Below are 15574 nucleotides of genomic sequence, written 5' to 3'. Positions count from 1 at the left end.
TGTGTTTCCTTATTTATTTTCATTTTGGATGATCTGTCCATTGGTGAAAGTGGGGTGTTAAAGTCCCTTACTATGATTGTGTTACTGTCAATTTCCCCTTTTATGGCTGTTAGTATTTGCCTTATGTATTGAGGTGGTCCTGTGTCGGGTGCAGAAATATATACAATTGTTATATCTTCTTCTTGGTTTGATCCCTTGATCATTATGTAGTGTCCTTCTTTGTCTCTGGTAATAGTCTTTGTTTTAAAGTCTATTTTGTCTGATATGAGAATTGCTACTCCAGCTCTCTTTTGATTTCCATTTGCATGCAATATCTTTTTCCATCCCCTTATTTTCAGTCTGTATGTGTCTCTAGGTCTGAAGTGGGTCTGTTGTAGACAGCATATATACAGGTCTTATTTTTGTATCCATTAAGCCAGTCTATGTCTTTTCATTGGAGCATTTTATCCATTTACATTTAAGGTAATTATCGATATGTACGTTCCTATTGCCATTTTCTTAATTGTTTTGGGTTTGTTATTGTAGGTATTTTCCTTCTCTTGTGTTTCCTGCCTAGAGAGGTTCCTTTAGCATTTGTTGTAAATTGCGTGTTTGGTGGTACTGAATTCTCTTAGCTTTTGCTTGTCTGTAATGCTTTTAATTTCTCCGTCAAATCTGAATGAGATACTTGCTGGGTAGAGTAATCTTGGTTGTAGGTTTTTCTCCTTCATCACTTTACATATGTCCTGCCACTCCCTTCTGGCTTGCAGAGTGTCTGCGGAAAGATCAGCTGTTAACCTTATGGGTATTCCCTTGTATGTTATTTGTTGATTTTCCCTTGTTGCTTTTAATATTTTTTCTTTGTATTTAATTTTTGATAGTTTGATTGATATGTGTCTTGGCGTGTTTCTCCTTGAATTTATCCTGTATGGGACTCTCTGTGCTTCCTAGACTTGATTAACTATTTCCTTTCCCATATTAGGGAAGTTTTCCTCTATAATCTCTTCAAATATTTTCTCAGTCCCTTTCTTTTACTTTTCTTCTTCTGGGACCCCTATAATTTGAATGTTGGTGCGTTTAATGTTGTCGCAGTGGTCTCTGACATTGTCCTCAATTCTTTTCATTCTTTCTCTTTATTCTGCTTTGCAGTATTTATTTCCACTATTTTATCTTCCAGGTCACTTATCCGTTTTTCTGCTTCAGTTATTTTGCTATTGATCCCTTCTATAGAATTTTCAGTTTCATTTATTGTGTTGTTCATCACTGTTTATTTGCTCTTTGGTTCTTCTAGGTCCTTGTTAAACTTTTCTTGTATTTTCTCCATTCTATTTCCAAGATTTTGGATCATCTTTACTATCATTATTCTGAATTCTCTTTCAGGTAGACTGCCTATTTCCTCTTCATTTGTTAGGTCTGGGTGGGTTTTTACCTTGCTCCTTCATCTGCTGTGTGTTTCTCTGTCTTCTCATTTTGCTTAACTTACTGTGTTTGGGATCTCCTTTTTGCAGGCTGCAGGTTCGTAGTTCTTGTTGTTTTTGGTGTCTGTCCCCAGTGGCTAAGTTTGCTTCAATGGGTTGTGTAGGCTTCCTGGTGGAGGGGAGTAGTGCCTGTATTCTGGTGGATGAGGCTGGATCTTGGCTTTCTGGTGGGCAGGTCCACATCTGGTGGTGTGTTTTGGGGTGTCTGTGGCCTTATGATGATTTTAGGCAACCTCTCTGCTAATGGATGGGGTTGTGTTCCTGTCTTGCTAGTTGTTTGGCTTAGGGTGTCCAGCACTGTAGCTTGCTGATCGTTGAGTGGAGCTGGGTCTTGGCGTTGAGATGTAGATCTCTGGGAGATTTTTGCCATTTGATATTACGTGTAGTTGGGAGGTCTCTTGTGGACCAGTGTCCTGAACTTGGCTCTCCCACCTCAGAGGCACAGCCAGGAAGGAAGGGAGGGAGGGAGGGAGGGAGGGAGGGAAAAAGGAAGGAAGAAAGAAAGAAAGGAAGAAAGAAGATAAAATAAAATAAAATAGTTATTAAAATAAAAAATTAAAAAATAGAGCTGCCAAACCAAAAACACAAATCCACCAATGATAAGAAGTGCTAAAAACTATACTAAAAAAAAAAAAAAAATGGACAGACAGAACCTAGGACAAATGGTAAAAGCAAAAGTATGCAGACAAAAATCGCACACAGAAGTATACACGTACAGACTTACAAAAAGAGAAAAAGGGGAAAAAATATATATATCGTTGCTCCCAAAGTCCACCTCCTCAATTTGGGATGATTCGTTGTCTATTCAGGTATTCCACAGATGCAGGTGCATCAAGTTGTTTGTGGAGATTTAATCCTCTGCTCCTGAGGCTGCTGGGAGAGATTTCCCTTTCTCTTCTTTGTTCACACAGCTCCCAGGGTTCAGCTTTGGAATTGGCCCCGCCTCTGCGTGTAGGTTGCCTGAGGGCGTCTGTTCTTTGCTCAGATAGGGTGGGGTTAAAGGAGCAGCTGATTCAGGGGCTCTGGCTCACTCAGGCCGGGAGGAGGGAGGGGTACGGAGTGTGGGGTGAGCCTGCGGCGGCAGAGGGCAGCGTGACGTTGCACCAGCCTGAGGCGCCGTGTGTTCTCCCAGGGAAGTTGTCCCTGGATCTCGGGACCCTGGCAGTGGCGTGCTGCACAGGCTCCAGGGAGGGGAGGTGTGGACAGTGACCTGTGCTCGCACGCAGGCTTCTTGGTGGCTGCAGCAGCGGCCTTAGCATCTCATGCATCTCATGTCTCTGGGATCCGCGCTGATAGCCACGGCTCACGCCCATCTCTGGAGCTCCTTTAAGTGGCGCTGTTAATCCCCTCTCCTCGCACACCAGGAAACAAAGAGGCAAGAAAAAGTTTCTTGCCTCTTTGGCAGCTCCAGACTTTTTCCCGGACCCCCTCCCAGCTAGCTGTGGCGCACTAGCCCCCTTCAGGCTGTGATCACACCGACAACCCCAGTCCTCTCCCTGGGATCCGACCGAAGCCCGAGCCTCAGCTCCCAGCCCCTGCCGGCCCGGCGGGTGAGCAGACAAGCCTCTTGGGCTGGTGAGTGCTGGTCGGCACCGATCCTTTGTGCAGGAATCTCCGCTTTGTCCTCCGCACCCTTGTTGCTGCACTCTCCTCCGTGGCTCCAAAGCTCCACCCCCCGCCACCCGCAGTCTCCGCCTGCGAAGGGCCTTCCTAGTGTGTGGAAATCTTTCCTCCTTCACGGCTCCCTCCCACTGGTGCAGGTCCCATCCCTATTCTTTTGTCTCTGTTTTTTCTTTTTTCTTTTGCCCTACCCAGGTAAGTGGGGAGTTTCTTGCCTTTTGGGAGGTCTGAGGTCTTCTGCCAGTGTTTAGTAGGTGTTCTGTAGGAGTTGTTCCACATGCAGATGTATTTCTGATGTATTTGTGGGGAGGAAGGTGATCTCTGCATCTTACTCTTCCGCCATCTTGAAGCTCCTCATAGCATTTTAATCAATTAAGATTTATTGATTCATTTTATGTGCTTTGCACTTTGCTGAGTATTATTGATATTAATGTAAATAATTAGTGGCCCTCATGAAGGTTAAAATTTAATTGAAGAGAAATAAATTGATGATGAGACCACACTAAAGTGCTAATGGTGTGGGGTGAGATTTGGAGTAGACCATAAAGGATGATGAAGATTTGATTTTGGAAAGCAGAGACGGGAGGATCTTTATGAACAATAACTCAGGCGTGAATGCAAGATAGGTGAAGAATGAAGAGCTTAACCATTTTATAACTGAGAGTATATATTTGGAATAATGGGAAATTAAGTAGAATAGAAGGAGATGGTCATCAGTAGTCCAGGAAGTTTAGAATTGTTGAAGTAGACAATAATATACCCATATCAATTTCAAGCATATTAGAAGATGTAATCAGTATTTTAGGAAGTGGAGTGGATTAGAGCAAGGAGAAGGAAGATCAACTTAGAAGGTTTTTATAGAACTTTGGAAAATTTATCTTAGATGTAGCCTTCAAAGAATGCCTGTGCCCTTTGGCTCAGTAATTCCATTTCTAAGACTTCTAGGAAGATATTCCAAAATGTGTGGTGTCTGAAGGACAGAGAACTGGATCATGGCAACAGTTTGAAGTAACTTGTTTTTCTTTCATGTATTCTTGCTTCCTGGTACCTTTTTCTTCCACATCCCATTGAGTCCAGGGGTGGGGGATTTTCCTACAATCTGACAGTGATTGGGTTCCCATGAGTTGAAAGATCTGGGATCCCTTGGAGTAGGCACAGATTCTTAATCAAGCCTCTATAGAACTGTAGAGAGTTCATAGTTGAGCTCTGGGGTTCTTGAATTTTCTGAAATTATATGTAAGATTTTGGATTATTTATTTTTCTAGAGCAAGTTTCAGATTCTGAAAGATATCTGTGACTCACCCAAACTAATAACATTGCTTAAAAGATGAACTTTCTACGAAGTCTCCATCTTATCTCTTTAGAAGCTGCTGAAACCAAGTAGAAAGAAGACAAGTGATTATTGAGCCATATGAAATTGTCAACATTTAATTTAGTAGTTTTTGACATATAAAAACATTAATTTCAAATGATCCAACCTAATATATCCTTAAATAACTTTTTAACACTTTAAAAATATGAAGGTATTCACTTTAGGAATGTAGATGCTAGTTAAGCAGTATATATTCAATTTTTTGTTTAAATATACTTACTTAAAAATTACTTATGCAGTATTAGGAGTATTTCTCCTTTGTATTTAAGGTTTTTACTGTGGTAAAACAAGGACAGGGAAATGGTGGAAAGAGAAATGAAAGATAGGAAAACCAAAAAAGTAAATGGTGTAATACAAAAATAGCAAATAGATTCAAATTATTCACTAACTTTAATTCTTGGTTAAGCTCTGCTCGGATCTCTTTGATAATGAAAATTGTCAGGCCCTGTCTGGCTCAAGGGTACAAAGCACCGTAATGAATCTGCCCTGTCTGTTGTGTCTACCATGAGCATGAGAGAGCTGAGTGTTGTAAATCAGACTACTCATTTGTTGTTCCATTAATTACATTGATTTAATCAGAATTTCTGTATTAGCCAGAGCATTACATTTCTTCCAGTGGTGTATTGTATGACTGTCATAAGTGGAGTTTGGCAGTTGAAACTTTGAGTCAAGAAAACCAGACTTAATTATAAGTTATTTCTTGGAAGAGTTCAGATAACCAGCAGTGATACGATTTGGCTCAGAGTTTGTTTGTTTGTTTCTCTTTCTTTTCTCAATTTTCACCATCGTTTTATTTTCAATTAAGCAAAGAACCAAGAAAAAATGTAATTGAAATGAAGAAACATTTTAAACCTAAAGCATTTTTTTTCTTTTGTAGCTCACTTTCTGATTCTAAACAGATCAACATTTTAAGAAAAGCAAGATCTTATATAAAACAGAAAAAGTATGATGAAGCAGTAAGTATGCAGGCCTTGTATATATAAATAGCTGATCATTCAGGTATGGGGAGGGGCAGGTATGGTGATGGAGAGCAACGTGGGCAGGCCAGGGAGCTTTCCTGAACCTTTAAGTAAGGGTTGAATTTCCTAAGTAGCTGCTTTAGCCACGTGGACATACTTCTCTTATTTCAGGTAATGTTATAGGTAAATTTTTTTAGGTTAACATTGGAAATGAAAATTATTGTTCTCTATAATGAGAAAGTATATTCCAAGCTTCTGTCATCCAACTTATTTATGCATAATATTTTAGAACATATCTGTACATTTAGAATTAGCTTCACACTATTAGAAATCTAATGGTTCATACTGAAGCTCTGACTTTTCCCAACTCCTACCCTACTATGTTTTTCATTTATTTTCTCTGTTTTAAATGGTCATATAATTTTAAAGTAAGAAAGAATTCTATTTTTGGTTTCTAAAATTGCCTGAGTAGTATGATGGCATTTCTAATGCTTATTTTTGTTATGGTTTTACAGTGGCAAGCTATTCTTCTCCACTAAAATATTAAGCTATTTTAATAATGTTTTATAACTGATTGGGGTAATCTGATATGAGAAAGTCAAAAAATGTAAATGTGGGCATCTCCTATCAGGGACCTATATTAGAGAACCATTTCTTTCATGTGTCATTTGAAGATAATTTCCACAAAATGAATCATTCAGAATCATTTAAAATCATTGCACATCTCATAGATAGTTTGCATTTTAAATGTTCTTTCTTATCAAGATTTAGAAATTTATTTTATTCAGGAATTTTTCTTATACTTTGCAAGAAGATCCTAGAACAATCAAAATCTGTTTTTGATCAATCATCTACAGTTACTTTAATAATTTTTCTTCCTTTGAAACTTAGATTTTCTTTGTCTTTGCATGTGGCGAGTTATATTTTTCTTTCTCCATAGATCTCCCTTTGCAAGGAGCTGATTAATCTTGCATTGAAAGGATTGTCCTATTATCACACTTATGACAGATTCTTTTTGGCTTTCAATGTCGTTCTTGGTTTTGTGGGATGGACATCTTATGCTTCTTTGCTGATCATCAAGTCTCACTGCAACCTTACCAGAGGTGTTAGTAAAGAAGTCAAGGTATGTTCAGAAAGTATAATGAAGATTCAGATGATGGTCTAAAATCATAAGACTAAGGAAAGAAATTATATCAAATTAACTGCAGTGAGTTCGTATAATGTACATGCTGTACTAAGCTAACTCTTTCATTTGCTTTTGTTGTACTGGGTCTTTTTTTCTTATTAATCTCTGTTTCTTTAGTTGGGAAAAGGGTGTATCAGTAACAATGGTCCTGTAACTTAAGAGGCTATAAAGATAGCTGTGTAATTTACATTTGCCTATGGCATTAACTGTGTTGTTTTTCTGTTTATTTTTATGATTATTTAGCATGTTATAAGTATTCCGTATCTTTCTACAGTACAGGTGATCAGAAAACAGTTTCAAAGCAATATATTTAACTTTATCTGATATTAAGTTTAGGAGCTGGAAAGAAATAAAATCACTTATTCAAAATGTTCCTTTTAAAATAATATACATTTTTCTGGAACTATCCTTACCTTTTTCATCTTTCTAAAATTCTTAAATACAGATTTCCAGAACTTTCTATATATCCTCATTTTAAGAATTAGTCCCTAGTTTACTGTACTTTCAATGGCAAAAATACCCCGCTCTTTAATAATACTTTATACAACTGAGAAAATATAACAGTACATATATGGTTTTACTATATTAAAACACTTTACTCTTTTAAAATATATTACTGTCATTTACCAGGGATAATATGCCTCTTCCATCTCCTTTACTTCATTCTCTAATGATTATTACCATGTCCAAATCCTCTAAAAAGTAATATACCTGAATGGTGTATTATTAATAATAATAGTCTGCAGACATTTCCAGTGGTAACTTTTTTCAATTTTATACTTTATTTTTCTGTAATGGAAGGAAGAGCAGTAGTATTTATTCCATTTTTTTATAATGCTGTAATGCATCTTAACTAATTTACCCCAAGTAATTTTCATTACTTGAATGTATGTGAAATTGGCTACAGTAGAAATCATTTCTTACGTGGTAGGAAAAGAGACAAAAACAAACGTGTTTTAGTGGAGGATATAACTAGGCATTCAGCTGGGTATTTGAAATTTATTTTGCCACTTTAAACTTAACAGTGCTGGAAGTAGGCATTATAATTTTTCTGTATAAAAGAGGAGACTGAAGCTATTTAAGTAATTTGCAAAAGGCCATTCAGCTAGGATGTGGAGGAACTGAGATTTGAGTCCAGAGTAGTCTAATGCCAAACGCTGCCTTTTGGTATTTGTCTTGACGTTTTGGGTTATTGAGAAGGGATATGATGTCTTTAGATTGTTGTGTCAGCAGATTTCACAGCTGATAGTTCTTTATTCGTTAATCTGATAATGCAGAGAATATTTGTGTATACAGCACAATGCGAGATGCTTCATAGGATACACCAAGAAATACAAAATTCAGATACAAAATTACAAGCTTCTCAAGGAGCTTGTAATTAAATAAAGTAGGTAAGAGATGTATACACATAGCCACCTTATCAGGTGTAGGTCATATACTATACTATATTACATAAGACAACAAATGTTTGACAACTTTAATATAAAATGTTAAGTGAATGTGATACAATGACTATCATATTTTAAATAAAGAAAATCTCACTTTAGCTAGGGTGATGATAAGAGGAAAGAATAAGTCTTGGTGGAAATTTAACAGTCAGAATATAAGGAGAGGATAAGAATTAAAGCAAATTGAATAATATAAATAGAGGCAGAGTTGGGAAGATGTATTTTTATGCTGGGATAATAAGTAATATTTATTAAACTGCACTATTCCAGGACTGTCCTGGGTGTTGTACATGTGTTATTCAGTTAAGCTTAATACTACCCTAAATTTAATGGTTATGATTCTCATAATATGGATGGGGGAATTTAGGCTCAGAGAGATAAATGTTTTCCTCAAGGACACACTGGTGTCCTTGAACTCTAATTCTTAAATTCATGCTCTTTCCATACCATGCTGCCTTCAAAATAAATAGTTCAGTTTGGGGGGAATTTGGGAGGTTTGTTCAAGGGCCTAATAAGAGATAATACTGATAATATAGATTAGGTGGAAGTAATCAAAGGCCTCAAATGCTAGACTATAGAGTTTAGACTTTATTTAGTGAAGAGCTGGTCTATCACTTAGAGTTAAACCAGAGAAATAGACCAGTAGGATCTCTGTATTAAGAAATTTAGTGTAAGGAATTGGCTCATGTGACTGTGGGGCTAGTTAAGCAGGTCCTAAGTTCAGAGGTCAGGCCATCAGGAAGGGCAGACTGGAACTTGCAGGCAGGAGCGGAAGCTTCACTCCACAGGTACAGTTTCTTCTTCAGGGAACCCTCTGTTCTGCTCTTAGAGCCTTTTGTGAATCAGGCTCACCATGATTGTTCAGGATAATCTCCCTTAAAGTCAACTGATTATGGACTTTAATCACATCTACAAGATATTTTCACAGCCAACACCTAGGTTAATGTGTGATTGAATAACTAACTAGGGTCTGTAGCCTAGCCAAGTTGACATATAAAACTGACCATTACAGTTGAGGTTATTAAAAGTATTTTGAACTCTTTGGTTCTGTTTGCAAAAACATTCTGATTCTTCTTCAGCGAGAGTTTATAATCTAGTGAAGTGACAGCATCTGGAGGAAGAATAAGTTGCCAGAAGTCTACAGCATTAACCAAAGGGAGGCTTGGAGAGCAATTAGGGGGTGAGATGATTGCAGCTGTGCATGCATTAGAACATGCTGCTTGCAGTTGGGGTGTAGGGAGCCTTCACCGAGGTAGTTGTTGCCGAAGTCAAATCTTAAAGGGTGAGTCGGATAGCCCAATAGAAAAAAGGAAAAAGGTGCAGGGAGAGCAGCATGTGCCAGATGAGGGGTGAGGTAGCATGGCTTCTTGGAAGGGCTGCAAGTCACTGATACGGCTAGACTATAGAGGGCCTGGGGGGAGTGAGAGATGAGCTCGCAGCAAATTCTACCCTCCACTGCCAGATGGGGAAACAGAGCTTGAGACAAGCTAAATGGTTTAGTCAAATTAACGGCAAATAGAACAGCAGTGCTGGAATTAAATTTAGGTCTGACTCCAAAGTTTCTGTCACTTCTCCATGACAGTGTCCCCCAGATTTTACAGGTTTATCACTCTTACAGACAACTCTGCGGTGAACATTCTCTTTAAAGGTAGTTTGCCATAGCTCCTCCTAATTGAACTCTGCATTTAACTTCTATCTACTCTTCTCCTTTGCTTTTGCTAGTTCATATGTCTTTTGCTTTAGAACTGAATATCCTTATTTTGCCACATGCTTCCCTTATTCTCTCACTATTTAGGGAAATCACAAAATGTTTATCCCTTAAACCAAGTCCCAGGATTCCGTCTCCACCTGTATGGTTTAAACTCCTCATAGGCCAGCACCTAGTACAGAGCACGGCGTAGACTGTGCGACTTAATCATTGTTAGTTGGATGGAGGAGTCATGACAATGCACACAGCATGGTTCATTATCATCAGGTGTTTTTTGGAGGGTCTGGGGAGGCAGGGAGTTAATGATTATGAGGTAGAAAATGTTCCCCATTCCTGTTATTTAAAATCCTTTCTATTTTTACTTTAGCTGAACTGAATTCTTTTTGATTTGGTTTCCTACAAGTAGATGTTTATTTGTAATGTCGATTACTTTATGTGTCAAAGGATTGGATAATTATATGATATTGTACTGACTCCAGAAAATCCCTCAAGTGTCTTTTTTAGGTACTCTTTAAGCTTATTTTCTTATTATTTTACTATCCTCAGAGTGATGTGAAACCAGTCCCAATTCCTAAAGAGAATACCTGCCTCAGGCACCTTGAGCTTTAGAGACTCTACCTGTCCGTATCTGTTTGAGACTTGCTCCTTCTTCTTCCATCCCCTTGCTATGGGACCTCCATTTCCAGTGCTAGTCACTGAGAGGTTTCTGTAGTGACTTTTGGGACTAATGCAGAGAGGTAGAGGAGGAGAGAAGAAAAATAAAGGTGATAATGGTAGTCATTATTTATTAAGCAGTAGTAATATTCTGGGCATTTTGTTAAGCTCTTTTCATAATCTCATTTAAGCATTACTAGCCTTGATAAATAGATATGGAATTATTCTTCACATTTTATAGATGGGGTAAAATTAAGTCTCAGAATCTGTTTTGTACTTTGCTCATGGTCATACAGTGAGCAAGTGACAGAGCCAGGATTTGAATTCTGATCTGTGTAGCGCCAAACTCTTAATCACAATGCTATGTCTCACCTTCCTTTTTACAACCCTGCCCTAGTTTATTCTTGCTTCTTTACTTCCTTTCTGGTGACATTTTAGGCCAGAGGGAGGAATTATAAAGGGGAAAAAAACTCTTGCTTTTCCTCCCCAACCTCCCCTACTCCAGAAGGTAATTCTTAATTCTCACCTTATTTAGTTTGGGTAGCAAAACAAGGGGGAAACAGAGAGAGAGAAAACAAGGCACGGAGGCAAGAGAGTACCATGTGACCCCTCCAGTCCTGTTTTTTTCTCCTGTGCACTCTTAGCATCACAGCTTTCCATAAGTGTGTTCTTGTTCTAATCATTGGCATTTCTGTCCCTGACCCTCGCATCATTACTCCTGGCCCAGAGCACCCACGGCCTGTGGAGGCCGTCACTGGTGATTTACATGGAGGAGCTCCTTTCTTGTTTGGCAGGTGTTTGGGAGAGAAGATATGACTGAATGAACCTACTGTGGTTGGGTGATGGAGAGAGAAGCGTGGGCAGCATGTCAAGTAGAAGTTTGAATAGATAGAATCATTGTTCCAAATGAAGATTAGGTCCCACAGTTTATTGTAGATTAAATGGGCTTTTGTGGGCTTGTCAGTGAACTCAATCAACATTTATAAAATTGTTAATAAGGAGAAATATGTTCAGAGTTCCGAAGAAGTTACTTGCAAACAAACTTTAGGAGCATAGGCATTTTAAATTGAGAATTACCTAATTGCAACAATTCCAGGCTATCCAGCTTTTTCTTCTATAATGTGCTTCTCCAATGACAGATTTTTTTAAAATGCAGTTCTTAGATTAATCATCTAGTTGTAGAATCACTGAAAGAAAGTAATGTATTTTCTTCACTTCATAAAATCTCTTTTAAAAACCTATCAAATAGCATGGGTTTGGAGTGTTTTCAATGTTTTGTTTAACTTTCAGAAACCAAGACATCTCCTGTCATGTAGTTTTGTAGCTGTTGGCGTTTTACTAGCACTTTTCCTGCTGATTCAAGCCTGTCCCTGGACTTACTACATATATTGCTTGTTGCCACTGCCAGTATGGTATGCGGTTCTGAGAGAGTAAGTAACACATCTTGTGGTCTTGTTTTTCACTTCACTGACAGTTAAATCTGTATTTAAATGCATTAGATTGCTGTAGCATAAGTCATGAAAGATAATTATAATACCCTCAAATCTCCAAGCCCTTTCATTTCATTCATAACAGCATAAACGTTACATATAAACAGGCATTTTCTTTTTCTTGGCTGCACCTTGAGGCCTGCAGAATCTTAGTTCTCCAACCCAGGCCCTCGGCAGTGAAAGCGCAGAGTCCTAACCACTAGACCTCCAGGGAATTCCCTAAACATCCTTTTTATTTTACTTTTCTCTTTTGACTTCATCTTGATTGCCCTGAGGTAGTACTGGCCTCATTCCCTTCTTTGTGTTATCTTTTATAAGAAAAATCTGGAGTAAAAATTAAATAATTAATATGGATTGTACTATGTCAGGAGTGACTTATGTTTTGAATTTGTCTCATCATCCCAGTTTCCAGTGTATCTTCATGTTTCACAAAGCAATTTGCATGCTTTTGTTCCATACATTTTTGCCCCTCCTTTCCCAGCTATCATGTAAACCTAGATGAATGAAAGTTCACAATTAAATCCAATCTAGTAATGTATACCTACAGGGGTTAGGGGAGATTATTCTTGTATGCTGTGGTTCTACCTTTAAGTGCTTGCTCACAAGTTGGACTTGAAATGGATTCTTATAATTGTAGGAAACATCAGAGGTAGAGCTCTCATGCAAGTTGTAAGCACTTTAAAAGAAAATCACTAAAATGTTGGGCTGGTTCATGTTCACAGGCAGCGAGGGTCATGTTACAGATAGTGTTGATTTCTATATTTGCACCAGGAATCTAGAATTTAAACTTAGTCTTGGGCATCCTTTGAGCAAACCAGACACCAAAAGCAGACCAGGGAATGACAGCCCAGAATAAGGGTGTTGTCAGGGTTGGCGAGCATGTTGCAATGACACAATGTGTTTTCTTTTCTAATTTTTGTTACCTCCAGCTTTGACCACCTCTTCTTAATAAGAAAAATAAAAATTAATATTAAAATATTTTAAATGTTAACATTTTTAAAAACAAGGCAAAAAGACACTGACAAAAGAACAGACTGTTACTTCTCCATTTGAAAGGAATAGGGTTGCTGGATGTACATATTTAAATTAGATTTTTTCCTAATGTCATTTGCTCTGGCTTAAAATTTTTTAGAATGAAAGGTGTTATCCAAAATTCCCTCCTGAATTATTAAATGTTCTATTTATGAAGAACACATATACATTTAAATTTTAAGGACAGAGTGATTTTGAAAATATGTTGTGTTCTATCTTTATCTTTTTGATAGATTATAAAGAAAATAAAACATAAAAATTCACTTTTCCTCTAGAAATAATCTAAATGATTTTACAAAATCATCACTGTTGAGAACAAAAGAAACATTCTCCTTTTGACTGGTGTTAGCTTTTCTTTCCTAACATGGCACCTTAATCATTTTGATGACATTATGTAACCATTGTTTTCAATCAGAAAAAGGTTATAAACCAAGTAATACTGACTTTTTATAATTGCATACTTAATAATGCACTACCAATGCTAAAAAAGTTTTTACAGTGATGAAATGTAAAAAGGATTCAAGTATGTAATACATTTTTAATGGTTATGAGTTCACATTTAATTACAATTAGTGTACAATTAGTGACATCTTAAATGAGTTTGGAAAAGGTTATTTCGCCCAGCGAAAAAGTGCAATTAAGATTTTCTCTACCTAGACTAGGAAAACGGACCTTTATTTTATTAAGACAGTTGAGATTTTGATATAAAATTAACTTTAGTGAATTTTAAAAATGTTCTCTGTGTTTATTCATTTGGGTTTATTCTATTTTATTTCTGGTGTTGTATCTGTAATTGTATGTGCCCATGTTTAAGATCCAGTAAGACTCATTTATTGTCATTAATGTTTATAAAAAAACCAAGCAAATTAATGTGATCATTATCAACTTAATTCAGAAGTTACATTTTTCCTAGAATACTAGGTATCAAAAAAAGATTTAGGTAAGTAAAGCCATTGAAACAAATCTGTTGGAGATTATCTTAGTTTTTGAAAAATCTATGAATTGAAAATTCTCTGATTTCTATGCACAAAACTTTTATTTTTTACTATATGAGAACTAATTTTTTTGTATTCAATATAGGTTATAAATAATCTTTTTATAAATAATCTTGTTAAACAGATTTCCGGTTATTCAAGACTTGGTCACATTACTGTTGACCTTCCCTCCAAGTCATTTTGTTGGATACCTGTTACTCTTTATCCTGGGAGTTGAAGTATTAGTAAGTAATTTACCACGTTACCACATTTTCAGGTCTCTTTCATACACATGTAACTCCTTTGAAATGACCTCATTTTCCCTTTCTTCTTTGGATTGCATTACTAGGTTCTCAGTTTTTTCTACCGCTATATGCTTACAGCTGGACTCATTGCGTTTGCAGGTTGGCCATTTGTCACTCCACTGTGGACTCGAGCAAAGGTATAAGTACTCACTTTGAAATTAGGCAGATTCATAGCGGCTTTGTTTTGATATGCGTTTAACTCAGGGAATTATTCATTTTTTTAAGAAAAGGGTAGAATGTGACCTTACATAAAGATCCTGATCCTTTTGACAGGAGCACTGATGTTGACTTTAAGGTTTCAGTGATTCATGCAGACTTTCATATCAGAGTGAACTGGTCTTGTGGTGATTGAAATACTCAAGAAGCAGAGCTGATTTGTCCTTCTCTGAAGCACTTCCTAGATTCCTTTAGGCTCAAATATCTAAATGCCACAGAGGAACTGCCCAGAGCAGTGCGGGGGCATGAGAGGCCACACTCTGGACTCAAGTCAGAGGAGTCACCTCCCTCCTGGTCTGGAGCCACCTCAGTTTTTCTCTGGAGAAGTATTTATTCATGATAGATTATTTTAAAGTATAATTACTCCTGATTTTCTGCCTTTAACTAGGTAGGTAATTACAGTGTGCTTCTACAAAGAATACTCTCATATTTCCACTTTGATACTTTTTGGTGGAGGTAGCAGGAAGATAGAAATACCTTCTTTCTACTCTATGAGAACCTACAAAATTTTCCAATTAATGGGACTATTGACAATTTTTTTGTCTTAATCAAATTACAGAAGTATTTTTACTTATTCCCGTCCTGGGCACAATCATTTCATTATGATTGCAGGCTAGCTTTCTTAAAGATGTCATCAATATATGGTAGAACATAAATTGAATGAAGTGCTTGCTTTGAAACAGCAGACCTGAGTCTAAATCCTGGCTGCTTCATTTACTAGTAATAGATCTGGTGCTACTTACACTTTGACATCTCTGAGCTCAGTTTCCTCATCTGAAATACTGTGAATAATATAGCCTACCTATTGAGGTTATTGTGAGAATTAAATGAGATAATGCCTATATCATACCTAATATAGTGCCTACTATATAACAGATCCTTCACAAATAGTAACTATATTACTTTTTAAAGTAAACAGATGTAAGGCTTTGAATTTTCCTTTTAGTTTCACAGCCATGTAGTCTGTGAAACAATGAAGACATTTTTTTGTACCATAATTGTCTAAAGATAACTTTTTTCTTTATTTTAGAGCACCTCACTGAGTTGGATTTTCTTCTGTTTGCTCCTGGCAGTGTTCCCACTTATGCCTGTTGTAGGACGAAAGCCAAATATCTTTCTAGTGTATGCACCATATTTTAATTTATTTTCTTTT

General features: G+C 37.1%; 1 protein-coding gene across 5 annotated transcripts in view; it reads left to right on the top strand.

Annotated features, from left to right (window-relative positions):
• Positions 1-15574, top strand: part of PIGN (phosphatidylinositol glycan anchor biosynthesis class N) — a 113608-nt gene that overhangs the window by 43528 nt on the left and 54506 nt on the right. For all 5 annotated transcript variants that reach the window (XM_024133951.3, XM_028480277.2, XM_028480276.2 and 2 more), the window contains 6 exons: positions 5327-5405; positions 6349-6531; positions 11695-11834; positions 14046-14145; positions 14250-14342; positions 15452-15543. In XM_024133951.3, the coding sequence (XP_023989719.1) occupies positions 5327-5405; positions 6349-6531; positions 11695-11834; positions 14046-14145; positions 14250-14342; positions 15452-15543 (687 nt within the window). The remainder of the gene's footprint in view (positions 1-5326; positions 5406-6348; positions 6532-11694; positions 11835-14045; positions 14146-14249; positions 14343-15451; positions 15544-15574) is intronic.

This window comes from Physeter macrocephalus, chromosome 19 (assembly GCF_002837175.3).
Source record: "Physeter macrocephalus isolate SW-GA chromosome 19, ASM283717v5, whole genome shotgun sequence".
NCBI lineage: Eukaryota > Metazoa > Chordata > Mammalia > Artiodactyla > Physeteridae > Physeter > Physeter macrocephalus.
The sequence above is the reverse complement of the archived record's forward strand: the minus strand, read 5'-3'. Positions and strand labels throughout refer to the sequence as shown.